Source organism: Chaetura pelagica, unplaced genomic scaffold (genome assembly GCF_000747805.2).
Source record: "Chaetura pelagica isolate M959 unplaced genomic scaffold, ChaPel_1.0 scaffold150, whole genome shotgun sequence".
Taxonomy (NCBI): domain Eukaryota; kingdom Metazoa; phylum Chordata; class Aves; order Apodiformes; family Apodidae; genus Chaetura; species Chaetura pelagica.
In genome coordinates this window covers 1323328-1337860 of record NW_009952052.1, presented here as the reverse complement: position 1 = coordinate 1337860, position 14533 = coordinate 1323328, and the positions used below count along the sequence as shown (strand labels likewise).

At 36.1% G+C, this 14533-nt stretch overlaps 1 protein-coding gene across 2 annotated transcripts in view; it reads right to left on the bottom strand.

Annotated features, from left to right (window-relative positions):
• Positions 1-509: 509 nt before the first annotated feature.
• The window catches only part of BAI3 (brain-specific angiogenesis inhibitor 3), a 466801-nt gene continuing 452777 nt past the window's right edge, over positions 510-14533 (bottom strand). For both annotated transcript variants that reach the window (XM_010003267.1, XM_010003258.1), the window contains 3 exons: positions 14042-14077; positions 3648-3752; positions 510-1326 (listed from right to left, as the gene is read on the bottom strand). In XM_010003267.1, coding sequence (XP_010001569.1) covers positions 1138-1326; positions 3648-3752; positions 14042-14077 — 330 coding nt within the window. In that variant the 3' untranslated portion in view covers positions 510-1137. The remainder of the gene's footprint in view (positions 1327-3647; positions 3753-14041; positions 14078-14533) is intronic.

Here is a 14533-nt window from a genome sequence, read left to right as displayed (position 1 = left end):
ACTTTACATTCTTACTTGTATAACCATATTTTCAACATAAATCATGCTTGGCTCTTGATCCATAATATGAAACAAATGCATTTTGTTTTGGTATAAAACACTTCAGAATTTTTTTACTTTTTATCTTTCTTGTTATACAGCAACAAGACTATGCACAAGATGTAATTATTCTAAATCAACTTTTTGGGGGGGGTGCAATGCATTGAAGCAACTTATTTTCCATTGTCTTTCTGCAAAAAGACAAAAATTCCTATAAACCCAACAACTGTAGTAGTATTTTGATGTCCAATGCATGTGGTACATTCTCACAAAAGAGTACCTAGGAAAATGCAGAGTGGCTGTGCAAACCTACTAATACGCTTCAGAAATTCCTTGCAGGAGCCAGAATGACAAACTGTTAACATATGTATTCAGATACATATTCAATATATGTGTTTTTAAAGAAAACTTTATAAATATGCAAATTCAATATAGACAAATACAGAATAAAATGCACTAAGAAACTGATATGTAGACAAAGGTTTATTTACACCATACAACATTTTAAATATTTTATACACAGCTGCAGCAGAGAAAGCTATTCTGAGCTTTCCAGAGAAAACTGCAATAATAAAGATGTGAAATATATTATTCATATAAAAGTGAGATTATTACTTTATTGCATTTAAAGCAATGAAGAATGTAGCTCAACAGACATTCATTTAATGACAAAAACTTTGCTTTTATATTATAAAGTAAAAAGTGTAGTAATGGCCAAACAGACTGTTATAAACTTTAAAAACTGCATAAATATATACATTGTGCTTCATGGTGAAGTTTTTTGAAAACTAAACCAAATGAAGCTGTTACAACATGAATCGTTGCTTGAGGTTTATCTATAAAGATTACCTTACAAATCCATTCCACGGGTACTTACAACACACGATGGTAAGAATTGTACACCTGGTTCTCCACTAGCCAGACTAGTGGGAATATACTGTACGAAAAAAACCACTGACATTTGGCACAGGAAGAACCTGACATAAAGTAGTCACAATGTTCAGACAGGAGCGCCAGGGTTCCCAAAGTCTCCTTATTGTCAGTGCAACAAATTTGTTTTGTTTTGTTTTTGTTTTGTTCAGTTTGTTTCCACTTCTGTTAAACTTCTGTTTGAAAGTCACCTTCTTGCACATCTAAAGGCAAGTTCAGACACTTCTCCCATTCTGCTGGTCTGAGTTCTAAAGCATCTTTTGCCTCTGTGTCTAATACGTTTATCGTTGTATAATGTGGGTAGTCGCCTGTGGTTTTGAAACTGTCCCATGGAGCCTTATTTGTTGCTGAGTTCTCCTGAAAACCAGATAAGAAAGAATTAAAACAAGGATGAAATAATATGATTTCTCATTGTAAGGCTGATCACCAATGTGCTCTCATGAGACACAGAAGCCATAACGGGGAAATGGCTTTGCAGGGAGCCAGGCTGGCAGGTGTTCAGCCCCGTTTTGACTCTTTCTCTGTGAACAATCAACATTTTGGCAGGCTCCTCACCTGAGCTGCCAGATAAGCCTTTTATTTCTCAAGAACCAATGTACATGAGGAATGGCCAAGTGAGCCAGTACCAACAGCCATCTTCTTAACAGAGGTTAAGTGTAGAAAAATGGAAGAAGAGAAGGTAATTCAGGAGAGCTTACTGCTTGAAATAGAGTGATTTGAAACAGACATTGCCAGCTGGATTTTAAATTGAGGCAGCTGCATGACAGAACCACAGAAACCTAGTGCTTGAAAATGCTGTGAGAGCTCCCTTGCTTTACAGGCTGATGAGCTCATGTGTACTAGGACTGACAGACTGGAAGCTGTTTCTTTTCTACTGTTTTTTTTTTTTTTTTTTAGTGCTAGGTTTTTTAGGGGATATAATACCAGCCACAAAACCTACAACTTCTTAGCAACAGATTGAGGCTCTCTGGAGCCAAACTATTTGTTCCGTGTTTGTACACTGCAAAATACAATAGGATCCTGATTCAAACTGGACTTCTAGGCGCTACTGCAACTCCAGGAATACAATAAATCACTAACTTTAGCTTTTTACTTACAGCCACTTAAAGTAGGTGAAAGGCCTGATGACTTATTTCCCTGCTGTTAGCCATCCAGTCTCCAACCCAGATTAGATTTTATTCAGACAATGCTACTGTACTGCTCAGGCAGAGAAGCTGAGCTGCGATTAGATAAGAACCAAGTACAGGTGGTTTAACTTACCTTTGGGAAGTACACAACTCAGTGTGTACTTCCCATTTTTTTTTTTTATTGTTTTTTTTTTTTTTTTTTTAGTGCTAGGTTTTATAGGGTAATAGACATTATGAACTAAGACCAATTTAATTAGTGATTCCTGCTGCAACACGTTTGGTTGGGTTTTGTTGCCAAAACCTAAATTTTTTGAACCATTTTAGATGCCTTTGGATTTTCTGCCTGATCTCCATCTTCCATGAGACATGCAGGTCCCCTTTGAGTCCTGTGTCATCACTGCTTGTACTGTGCTGCACACTAAAACACCTGAGGCTGCCTAAAATAGCCTGAGATGCCTATATTTAGGTTCATGCATCACTGTTTGACTGTCTTACAGGTAGACCATACCTCTAGGCAGCTTTTATTGGAAGATTTTCATAAACAGAATGCTGATGTGAAACCGAGTAAACACTATTCCACTGAGATTCCCTTTGACATTTGGAATTAACTCAAGATTTATGTAGACAGCAACTCTCAATAAGGAGTCAAATGCAAACTTTACATGTCAGCAAATCTCAGAAGAGGGAGTGAGGGAGAAATGGGTGCAAAATAACACATATCACAAAGGTTCATTAAAGAATAACGACCAAATTTTTGCAGGATGAAGATGATATGAATGATGTAAATCCATTTGCCTGACATCTGCTTAATACCTCTTCTTCATGTCTGAGAGCAGCTCTTCTGAAGAAGTTATGGAATACAATGATTCTAGCTCAGTTCCATTGAAGATACAATTTTCACATAAAATTAGAAATAAAATTATTACTAATCATAATATTACTGCTAACAAATACATCACACTAAATTAACTGTTTTAATTAGGCAGAATCAACTATGCATGTGTGCATGAGTGTGTATAAATTTGAATTATCATGATAGCAGAGTCAACTCAGGATGATTTAATTTTTGCTTTTCCCATGGTAAATATTTATAAACCTATTATGGAAAAGACACAACATTAGAGATCCTGCGTGCTTCCTGGATCATCTCACATATAGGTGAATCAAGCTGGATTTGTTTGGAGTAAGTAATTTAATATTTGCTTGCTTAGCTAGAGGAAAAGCCCTATTGGCCAAATTACATTAGTGAACTGCTTTCTCTAAATAAAGTCCTTTAGACTTGGTAGGCACAAATAGATTTGAAAAGTGTTCCCTTTAGTTCAATTACTTCTCATTTATAATGATGTCAGTGAGTTAGTTATGGTCGAGTTGTAAAACCTAATGAGTCTCATAATAGGTTAGATTGCTGAAAATATATTTTGTTCTAATTTCTGAGGCTACCTAGAGGTAGCACAGAATGAGGTCTTCTCAGGAAATATATTACAAAAGACTCGTTTCATTTGTGTTGTTAAGGATCCATCATATTTCAAATATCTAAGAAGCAAAACTTACCATACTGCCTGATTTTGGTACATCCCGAAATCTGTCCAGCGTCTGAAATTTCTGATTTAACTCTTGAAACAATTCCATGTGCCTCTTTCTTGTATGCATGACCTTCTGCAAAATGGAGAATATAATTCCTTATATTTACAATTGAATTTGGGCTGCTTTAAAATTTTTTTTCTTTTCTTTAAGAGTTATTTTTCCTGACATAACAAAGTAAATTGAATTTGTAAGGGCCATCTTTTGTCTATAGACTCGACCAATGGAAGTAAATTGCAGTGAACCTTCTCTCTGCTCTGTTTCCTGTTCTTCCTGTACAAGAGACTGGTTTTACCCCACATCTATTGAGTCACTGAAATTAAGGGATGCTGTTTTTGTACTAGCCTAGAAGCATTTTGAAAGTGTGGAAGTATCTGAGAAATATATTTCCCTTGCACAGTAGGAATATTTTCTAGAATTTCTGTTTACAGAATGGATACTAATATTTTAATGTCTATAGGAATGCAACTGCAGTTTATAATAGTACCTATCAGAATAATTTTTAGAACACTGAATTCAGATATCTTGACCTAAAATGAAAACGCTCCAAATATTGTGGTTTTTAATATGTGCATTCATATTAAGAAAGGTATGCATAGTTTTTCAATTTTACTTGCTTTCTTATGTCATGAACTGGGCAACTGGAAACTATCCTCTCTCTAGCCCATGCACAGAGCTCTCTTCCACAAAAATTATTTTTATGTCCCTCCTGTGCAAGAGGTGGGGACCCCAGACACCCCACAGTTGAAGGACACCCTCAGCCATGTATGTGCCTTGGCAGCTACATGGAGAGTCAAGCCTGTTTTCCAGCCTAGACTGTCAAGCCTACCATCTGCATTGTTTCCAAACAAGTTCATGCTGAGGTGTGGATTCACACTTGCCTTTGGATAAAAGCCAAAGGCTGCTTACTCCTCCATCAGTCTCATAGTTCTGTGGTCAGGGTGGACAGGGAACAGGAGGGACTGAGGATGCTTCACCTCAGTCCAATACTGGATAGGCTCAGTTTGGCTTTTCTTAAGCTTTTGTAACTGCTTTAAACTTGAGTTACAGCTGGGGCAGCAGCCAATAATATTGACAGAATAGGTGCAGGACATCAGCCTCTGTGAACATTTACTAACTGTCAAGTCTGATTTTTCCCTGGTATAGTACGTGACAAATGCTGCAAACTTATGTGCTCGATGCCTGAGTGTGACCCTTTCCAGCAAGCAACACTTCTGACGAGTCTGGGTTTGTACCTTTTAAAATGGAGTGGCAGTAACTGACCCTCAAATAATGTTTTACCAATACCAATTTCAACTCTTATCTTTGATTTGCATTCTGTGTTTATAAATTTAATGAAATTCTGCTGCTCTCTTGGCCATGCATCTCTACCTCAATGCTCCAGTAACCATATCCTTAATAAAGCTGCACTGTAGCTTGAGAATTTGTTTCATTTCTGATAACAAGAAATTGACAACATTATTCACAAAAGAGACATGAGATACAGCAGGCAATTAAAGATATATTAACTTGAGTTGTGAGGTGAATAAGGGAAACAGTTTTGGTGAGGAACTCCTTGCAAAAAGTAATTTAGCTAAAGATTTAAGCAAATTCCTAGGTTTTCTTTAAAGCTATTGTTGTTATAGTAGACAACATGGATATGTAGAAAGTTTAATATACATAGAATTTAAAAAGGAAAAGTTCTGCCTCCAACATTATTATTGGCTGATATAAGACATGCTAGAGGGGACAAAGCAGATTCGGTGGGTTAAAATACTGGCTCTAGAAGCAGGAATAGCACATGGCTGTGAAAAAAGTATCTACAGTTGGAAAATTCTTAATAGAAGGCTGGGAATACAGAGAATACTGCTTTCTGATATTTTTCTGAATTGTGCACCCAAGAATTTATTAAAAGCAAATATGAATAATGCAAATGTCTTAGTTCATTGCATTTTTTCTGAGAAGAAGCAGGTGAGGAGAAACTAAACACTTGCAGTGGGAAGTCTGCCACAGAAAAAAGGGTTTAAGATTTATTCTTAGTAGAGAATGACTGGTATGAACATGTACCTATGGATCTTTTAGTTGCTTTGTGTTTTCCTGGCTGAAGGTGCAGTAGCTTGATTTTTCAACTTTAACTCCTCTAGCTTACTTTAAACTTCCTTGTTAGAAAGCACCTTCTAATCTGCTTTCCAGAAAATATGCTCTGTTGGGGAACCCTTTCTCTTTTATGAGAAAATACCCCACAAAATATCTGTGGGGGTTTAGTCTGTTTTTTCTCTTAAACAGGCAATGTGGAAAACATAGTTTTATCAGTTATCAGTTTATCAGTTTTATCAGAAAGCTAATGAATTTAGAACTGTTGATCTTGACCAATATACACTAGGATGATTGTAGTAGCATCAGGTCCTGAATAGGCTGGAAAAGGAGCTTCTCATGCTGCCCTCTGAAAGCACACCTTCCTTTGGTGCAGCTGCGGATTTGCCCATTAATGCCACATCCCCTCCAGAAGCACCTGATTTAGCCACCAGGCTACAGATAGACTTCTAGAGGTCATTCCTGCAGGCTCCATAACTCTTGTGCCCCACACACTACGTGGGGTCACACTGAACTGACATCTCTTTCACATTTCTACCTCTACTCACAAGTAACGTGTTAATTTTGAAAAAAACTATGCCCTACTCTGACGAGCATCTGCTCTCAGAAGAGGATTCAGTGTGGATGGCTATGATCAAGATGGAAAGGACTTCAAACATAACTCTGTACCCAGCCCCCCTTTTATTTATTTATTTTTTTTATTATTTTTTTTATGAGGGGTTTAGCTGAGATCTAGCTCCAGCACAAATACTCTCACAAAGATTTGTGGTCAATCTTATGAATAGCAGTAATAATAACAATAACAATAATATCAATATAACAGCAACAATAATATTTTAATAATAATAATAATGTAATGAAATTTGCCTTGGGGATTTTCTGTATTTTCACAGGTAAAAATGCTCTCTCTCAAATATTGTATGAAAAAAAGAAATGAAAAGAACAGATGGGGGAAAGCCTTCCCAGCCTTATAATGGAAACATGCTGTGTTTTCAAGATGTTATAGGTTTGATCAGCTGCCAAACTTAGGAAAGGGGAAGGATTTTTACCAGCAGGTATATTTTTTTCACCTTTGTCTTTGAGAGATGTCTTCAGGTTGGTAAGAGAATGGTTTTGAACTTCAGTGAGTTTGTAATGTTGTTACAATGAATAGCATGAATAGCTAGTGCAGATAAATTTCTGAAAGAACACAGATGCAGCAATCAATGATCAGTTAAGCATTATTGCTGGTGAAATTCTACCACTCTTTGGAAAGAAGACATTCTGGTATTCACGAGTCCTGTGTATCCTCACTCTCTCTCATGGGTGGAGCTCAAAATGGGCCAGAGATTACCTGACTCCTGGGGAGCAGGGTAACAAAGCACTTTTCTGAATTATTTGGCATAAATGTTATTGCTAGAGTAGATCCAATGAATACCTTATAGAAAGGGAAGAGTGGGGTGGATGGCTGGGAAAATGCAGGAGTCAGACCCTTTTATAAAATTTATAAAATTTAAAGGTAATTGTGATCTTGAATCCTAAAATGCATGTCAGCAATACTGTTTAATTCTTTTGTATGTTTTGTTTTTTTTTTTAAAGTGTCAGCGCACACCTACTACAGAGTCCTCCTGGGAATTTCCAGAGCATCTGTATTCCTATTCAACATAATTAGAATGAATTTTATTTGATCTGACAGCTAAACATTAGTGCTGAGCCTTCATGAAAATGCTACCTGTCCAGCTTTAGGGAAGAACAGAACATAATGACTGGTGCTGGAGGGCACTTACTGAGGGTTTCCACAGCCAGCAGCAGCAAGGATCCAAAATGCCCAGTCCTATGCATTTTGGTCATGTCTTGGATACTGGACAGCATGAATGGATCTAAACTAATTCTTGTTTAGAGCAAGAAAAGAGCTGAAAAGCTGTTGCGTGATGACTGTTCATTTTACCAAACTTCAAAATCCAAATAGATTAATCAGTGTTTTACAAAACCTAATTGTGGACAATATGTTATTCAGCAGTAATACTTTCTGCCTGTAGAAGAAACCCAGTATGTGTCTGTCTTCTTTTTTTCTACACTAAAGGGAAAATTTAACTATATAGTGGTAAAATATTTAAAAAGGGAAAACAAGATACAGGTGGCCCAGTTCTTGAGAGACTCCTCTCTAAGATCTATGGTATGGGTTGCCCAGTTTGGATGCCATCTTTTCCTCTCTCCCTTTCCTTTGACTGGAGATACAAGTTTCCTAAATTTCCTATAACATTACAGATCAGTCAGAGAATTTTATAATTGATAGTCCATTCCAAGGGCCCTTAAAACCACACCTCTATTTCTATATATATTGGAAATAAAAGGGAAATAAGAGGGACAGAGATTATTTTAAGGCACTGAGTACAGTCATGGCCTACTCGTGTTCACACTATATAGTAGCTAGCTTTGAGTTTTAATTCTGGTCTTCAGGAAAAAAACAAAACAGAACAAAACAACAACCAAAAAACTCCACGCATGCTTTCATGTGTTTCTTTGCTTTAACTTCAAATTTTCTATATTGAGGTGAGTGTTGCATTGCAGCACACTAGCATAGTTTTAAATAGTTCTAATAAATGAAACATGTCCAAGACCATTCTCTGGCACCATCTAGCACGGAATGTTCTCCATGAATGCTATGAAACTGTTAGTCTCCAATATAAGATGTCTACAACCAAATTGCCAATTGTGAATAGTACTTAGGTTGCACTGGTTCCCTAAAGACATTCCAGGAACTGTTTGGGTGATTCAGATTAAAGCAGTAAATATGTTAAAAATTCATCCATATGAAGCCTGACATTTTTGCACACAGGAATATTGCCCCAAATGTCTTTAGTAAGATAGGCATAGCCTAAGGGTTTGTCTTGTATGGATATAGAGAGACATGTGTGAGAGGGTAAGGGTGTAGAGACTGCCAGAAGATTGTTAAAAGGAAAAGTACGGAGCTTGACACAGTCTTGTCCATACTTTGTGTTTAGTATTGGTTATCCTCAGAACTGTGGACAGACATTGTCTCAGAAAGTGCCATCTGGCACTGGCCACAGACTAAGCAGAGAAAGTGTTAAACTTTTTAGTAGGGTAGCCAGTCACTCTTGCTTGACCTCACCTCCAGGCTCCATTCTATTTTGCAGTCAAGCTGCTCTGAAGTATGAGAATACCATGTTTTGACCACACAACACTGTCTCACTTCCCTTCATCAGTATGTCTTGCTGAGTAAAGGAATCTGGGTGGCTATTTAAACATTTTACAGCTTTTTTATTTTGCTTTATCTCAGTCAGCCAGACACACTATGTCCTGAACACAGGAAAGTCCACAGGCTTATTTCAGAGAAATCATAAAACAGGGAGGTGGGATAAAGTTAGTCTGAGTTAGTACTTTTAAAACACAGCAGTAACCAGCACGGTATCATTGCCATTATCAATTCCTCACGAGTGACTTTCAATGGTCCCATCCTTCTTTTTTAACAAAAAAATACGCTTTCCTGCATTATAATCATACTTCAAAAATATTATGCCATGGAGCAACAATGCTGCAAACAAGACTAGACAAGAATGTTATTTGATGTTAGATTATGCTCTCCTGAGTGGTAGGAAGAATGTTTTAGAATCTGTTGCCACAGAGCATGTTCTCATTGTGAACGGCATGACATAACTACCTTTTAATAATGAATAGTAAAATTCAGAATTCTTTCAATCACTATAATTATAAAACTTCCTTGCACATTGCTTGCATTTAATTTTGGAATTGCATGCTCATCAGAATTTTGTTGTTGATTCATGTTTTTCTTCTTCCTTTCTATGCATTTATCCTGAAGCATATTTAGAACAATCCTCTCATTTTATTTTCCTTAAACTTCCTGTGTGAATCTTTGTCTGGTGCATTATTAGAGACATTACATGACTGCTTAAGGTAACTACACTCTGTAGAGGAAAATGACATAGGGCATTAAGGCATCATGTTAAAGTACCAAGAAGCCACAATCAGACACAGATGATCAGCATTCCAGCAAAAGCAGGTCATCAAAGCAAACCCTTCTCTCACTGCAAGACTTCTATGACCACTGCTATGGCTGCATTTTGCATTATGTTCTACCTCTTTATGGACTAGGATCTGCAATGTGAAAGTACATGTGCTGTGCTTACATCCCAAATAATAATAATAAAAAGCTTTTGTGTACATATGCAGATAGGGTAATTTATAAACTTATGGTTGATATATACTGATCATTTGATTATAAAGTTTAGCATGAGATCTATAGGTTCCATACAAATATGGTTGTTCAACTTCTCTGGAGATACACAATGAATTATATCAAACTATTATCATGCATGAACAGACAACCTATGCAGAAATCCCAAATCTGTAAATTATTAGTACCCCCTGGAAAACTAACTGCTTTGTTGCTTCTGGTAGAGAGTAGAGAGAAAAACCTCATTTCAAAAAACCTCCAAGAGATTTAATCATGTTTTCTGAGACAGAACAAAATGGTCACTAACTAGCACAATGAAACCTCTTCATTCTATGTGGTCTAAGTCTGAAATTGTGGATATTCAATCTCAGACAAAGTTGACTTTTCATATAGCATGTGATCTATTGACAACTGCAGCATTTCATCATTCAAAATTTGACACATTCATAATCACTATGTGGATCTGAAACTCATTTGCCAGCAAACTAGAATCGAAGAAAGAGAGATAGAACAAATGATTGAGAATCTCCTGAACACAGCAACCTTCTGCACCAATGGGGTCTGTCCTACAGAAGTGTCACACTTTTTCAGTAGATAGATGGCTAGCAAAATAATAAAATAAAATAAAATAAAAGACAAAAAAAAAATAAATGGATGAAAATGAAGAGGCAGAGCCTCATCATGAAGCCATGATGGTTAATATTGCAATATGATAATTGGATCTCAGAAGCTTTTACAAATAAGTTGCACCAAAGTAGTTTTAATGAGTTGCTCATCATGTTCTGTACAGTATCAATTGAATAACCCCGTGACATCTACTATGTCAGAAGGCTAAAATCTGATAAAAAGAACACTTCACATTTACTTTTAGGAAAATACTTTTAATAATCAGGAATAATTCAGTAAAACTTACTTCAAAGTCAAGGTCCGAATAACGTGATTTTCTTCTCTATTAAGCAGTAAAAAAGAAAGAAAAAAGAGGTTGTATTAACAAGGGGACTATTAATCAAATCATATTAATGAGTCTAAATAACACTCTTGTTTTCCTATCAGGTATCTATTAGGTATTCTGTGAGAGGCTGTAGATTTTATCTTGATAATTGAAGATTAATGCATGACTTTGCAGACAATTTTTAGACCAGTATCATATTCTTTCTCTGAAACAAACACGACTGCATTTCATTGGAATGTATAACATGCATGTTGATTGCATGTAATTGACCCTGTTGGTGTATAAAAGATTCTATGATTCTATGATTCTATGATTCTATGAAAACAACAACCAAAAAACTCCACGCATGCTTTCATGTGTTTCTTTGCTTTAACTTCAAATTTTCTATATTGAGGTGAGTGTTGCATTGCAGCACACTAGCATAGTTTTAAATAGTTCTAATAAATGAAACATGTCCAAGACCATTCTCTGGCACCATCTAGCACGGAATGTTCTCCATGAATGCTATGAAACTGTTAGTCTCCAATATAAGATGTCTACAACCAAATTGCCAATTGTGAATAGTACTTAGGTTGCACTGGTTCCCTAAAGACATTCCAGGAACTGTTTGGGTGATTCAGATTAAAGCAGTAAATATGTTAAAAATTCATCCATATGAAGCCTGACATTTTTGCACACAGGAATATTGCCCCAAATGTCTTTAGTAAGATAGGCATAGCCTAAGGGTTTGTCTTGTATGGATATAGAGAGACATGTGTGAGAGGGTAAGGGTGTAGAGACTGCCAGAAGATTGTTAAAAGGAAAAGTACGGAGCTTGACACAGTCTTGTCCATACTTTGTGTTTAGTATTGGTTATCCTCAGAACTGTGGACAGACATTGTCTCAGAAAGTGCCATCTGGCACTGGCCACAGACTAAGCAGAGAAAGTGTTAAACTTTTTAGTAGGGTAGCCAGTCACTCTTGCTTGACCTCACCTCCAGGCTCCATTCTATTTTGCAGTCAAGCTGCTCTGAAGTATGAGAATACCATGTTTTGACCACACAACACTGTCTCACTTCCCTTCATCAGTATGTCTTGCTGAGTAAAGGAATCTGGGTGGCTATTTAAACATTTTACAGCTTTTTTATTTTGCTTTATCTCAGTCAGCCAGACACACTATGTCCTGAACACAGGAAAGTCCACAGGCTTATTTCAGAGAAATCATAAAACAGGGAGGTGGGATAAAGTTAGTCTGAGTTAGTACTTTTAAAACACAGCAGTAACCAGCACGGTATCATTGCCATTATCAATTCCTCACGAGTGACTTTCAATGGTCCCATCCTTCTTTTTTAACAAAAAAATACGCTTTCCTGCATTATAATCATACTTCAAAAATATTATGCCATGGAGCAACAATGCTGCAAACAAGACTAGACAAGAATGTTATTTGATGTTAGATTATGCTCTCCTGAGTGGTAGGAAGAATGTTTTAGAATCTGTTGCCACAGAGCATGTTCTCATTGTGAACGGCATGACATAACTACCTTTTAATAATGAATAGTAAAATTCAGAATTCTTTCAATCACTATAATTATAAAACTTCCTTGCACATTGCTTGCATTTAATTTTGGAATTGCATGCTCATCAGAATTTTGTTGTTGATTCATGTTTTTCTTCTTCCTTTCTATGCATTTATCCTGAAGCATATTTAGAACAATCCTCTCATTTTATTTTCCTTAAACTTCCTGTGTGAATCTTTGTCTGGTGCATTATTAGAGACATTACATGACTGCTTAAGGTAACTACACTCTGTAGAGGAAAATGACATAGGGCATTAAGGCATCATGTTAAAGTACCAAGAAGCCACAATCAGACACAGATGATCAGCATTCCAGCAAAAGCAGGTCATCAAAGCAAACCCTTCTCTCACTGCAAGACTTCTATGACCACTGCTATGGCTGCATTTTGCATTATGTTCTACCTCTTTATGGACTAGGATCTGCAATGTGAAAGTACATGTGCTGTGCTTACATCCCAAATAATAATAATAAAAAGCTTTTGTGTACATATGCAGATAGGGTAATTTATAAACTTATGGTTGATATATACTGATCATTTGATTATAAAGTTTAGCATGAGATCTATAGGTTCCATACAAATATGGTTGTTCAACTTCTCTGGAGATACACAATGAATTATATCAAACTATTATCATGCATGAACAGACAACCTATGCAGAAATCCCAAATCTGTAAATTATTAGTACCCCCTGGAAAACTAACTGCTTTGTTGCTTCTGGTAGAGAGTAGAGAGAAAAACCTCATTTCAAAAAACCTCCAAGAGATTTAATCATGTTTTCTGAGACAGAACAAAATGGTCACTAACTAGCACAATGAAACCTCTTCATTCTATGTGGTCTAAGTCTGAAATTGTGGATATTCAATCTCAGACAAAGTTGACTTTTCATATAGCATGTGATCTATTGACAACTGCAGCATTTCATCATTCAAAATTTGACACATTCATAATCACTATGTGGATCTGAAACTCATTTGCCAGCAAACTAGAATCGAAGAAAGAGAGATAGAACAAATGATTGAGAATCTCCTGAACACAGCAACCTTCTGCACCAATGGGGTCTGTCCTACAGAAGTGTCACACTTTTTCAGTAGATAGATGGCTAGCAAAATAATAAAATAAAATAAAATAAAAGACAAAAAAAAAAATAAATGGATGAAAATGAAGAGGCAGAGCCTCATCATGAAGCCATGATGGTTAATATTGCAATATGATAATTGGATCTCAGAAGCTTTTACAAATAAGTTGCACCAAAGTAGTTTTAATGAGTTGCTCATCATGTTCTGTACAGTATCAATTGAATAACCCCGAAAAAAAAAAATAAATGGATGAAAATGAAGAGGCAGAGCCTCATCATGAAGCCATGATGGTTAATATTGCAATATGATAATTGGATCTCAGAAGCTTTTACAAATAAGTTGCACCAAAGTAGTTTTAATGAGTTGCTCATCATGTTCTGTACAGTATCAATTGAATAACCCCGTGACATCTACTATGTCAGAAGGCTAAAATCTGATAAAAAGAACACTTCACATTTACTTTTAGGAAAATACTTTTAATAATCAGGAATAATTCAGTAAAACTTACTTCAAAGTCAAGGTCCGAATAACGTGATTTTCTTCTCTATTAAGCAGTAAAAAAGAAAGAAAAAAGAGGTTGTATTAACAAGGGGACTATTAATCAAATCATATTAATGAGTCTAAATAACACTCTTGTTTTCCTATCAGGTATCTATTAGGTATTCTGTGAGAGGCTGTAGATTTTATCTTGATAATTGAAGATTAATGCATGACTTTGCAGACAATTTTTAGACCAGTATCATATTCTTTCTCTGAAACAAACACGACTGCATTTCATTGGAATGTATAACATGCATGTTGATTGCATGTAATTGACCCTGTTGGTGTATAAAATATATATTTTTCTATACCTTCTCTGGAATTTGCAAATTGTCATCATATGTGTATTTTTTTCACAGTTATCTATACGCATCTATGATCTAGATTTGTACAGCTATACAGAAATGGATTATTTCCTACCTCAGGCTTACATTGGTACAACTCCATTGATTTTAATGGA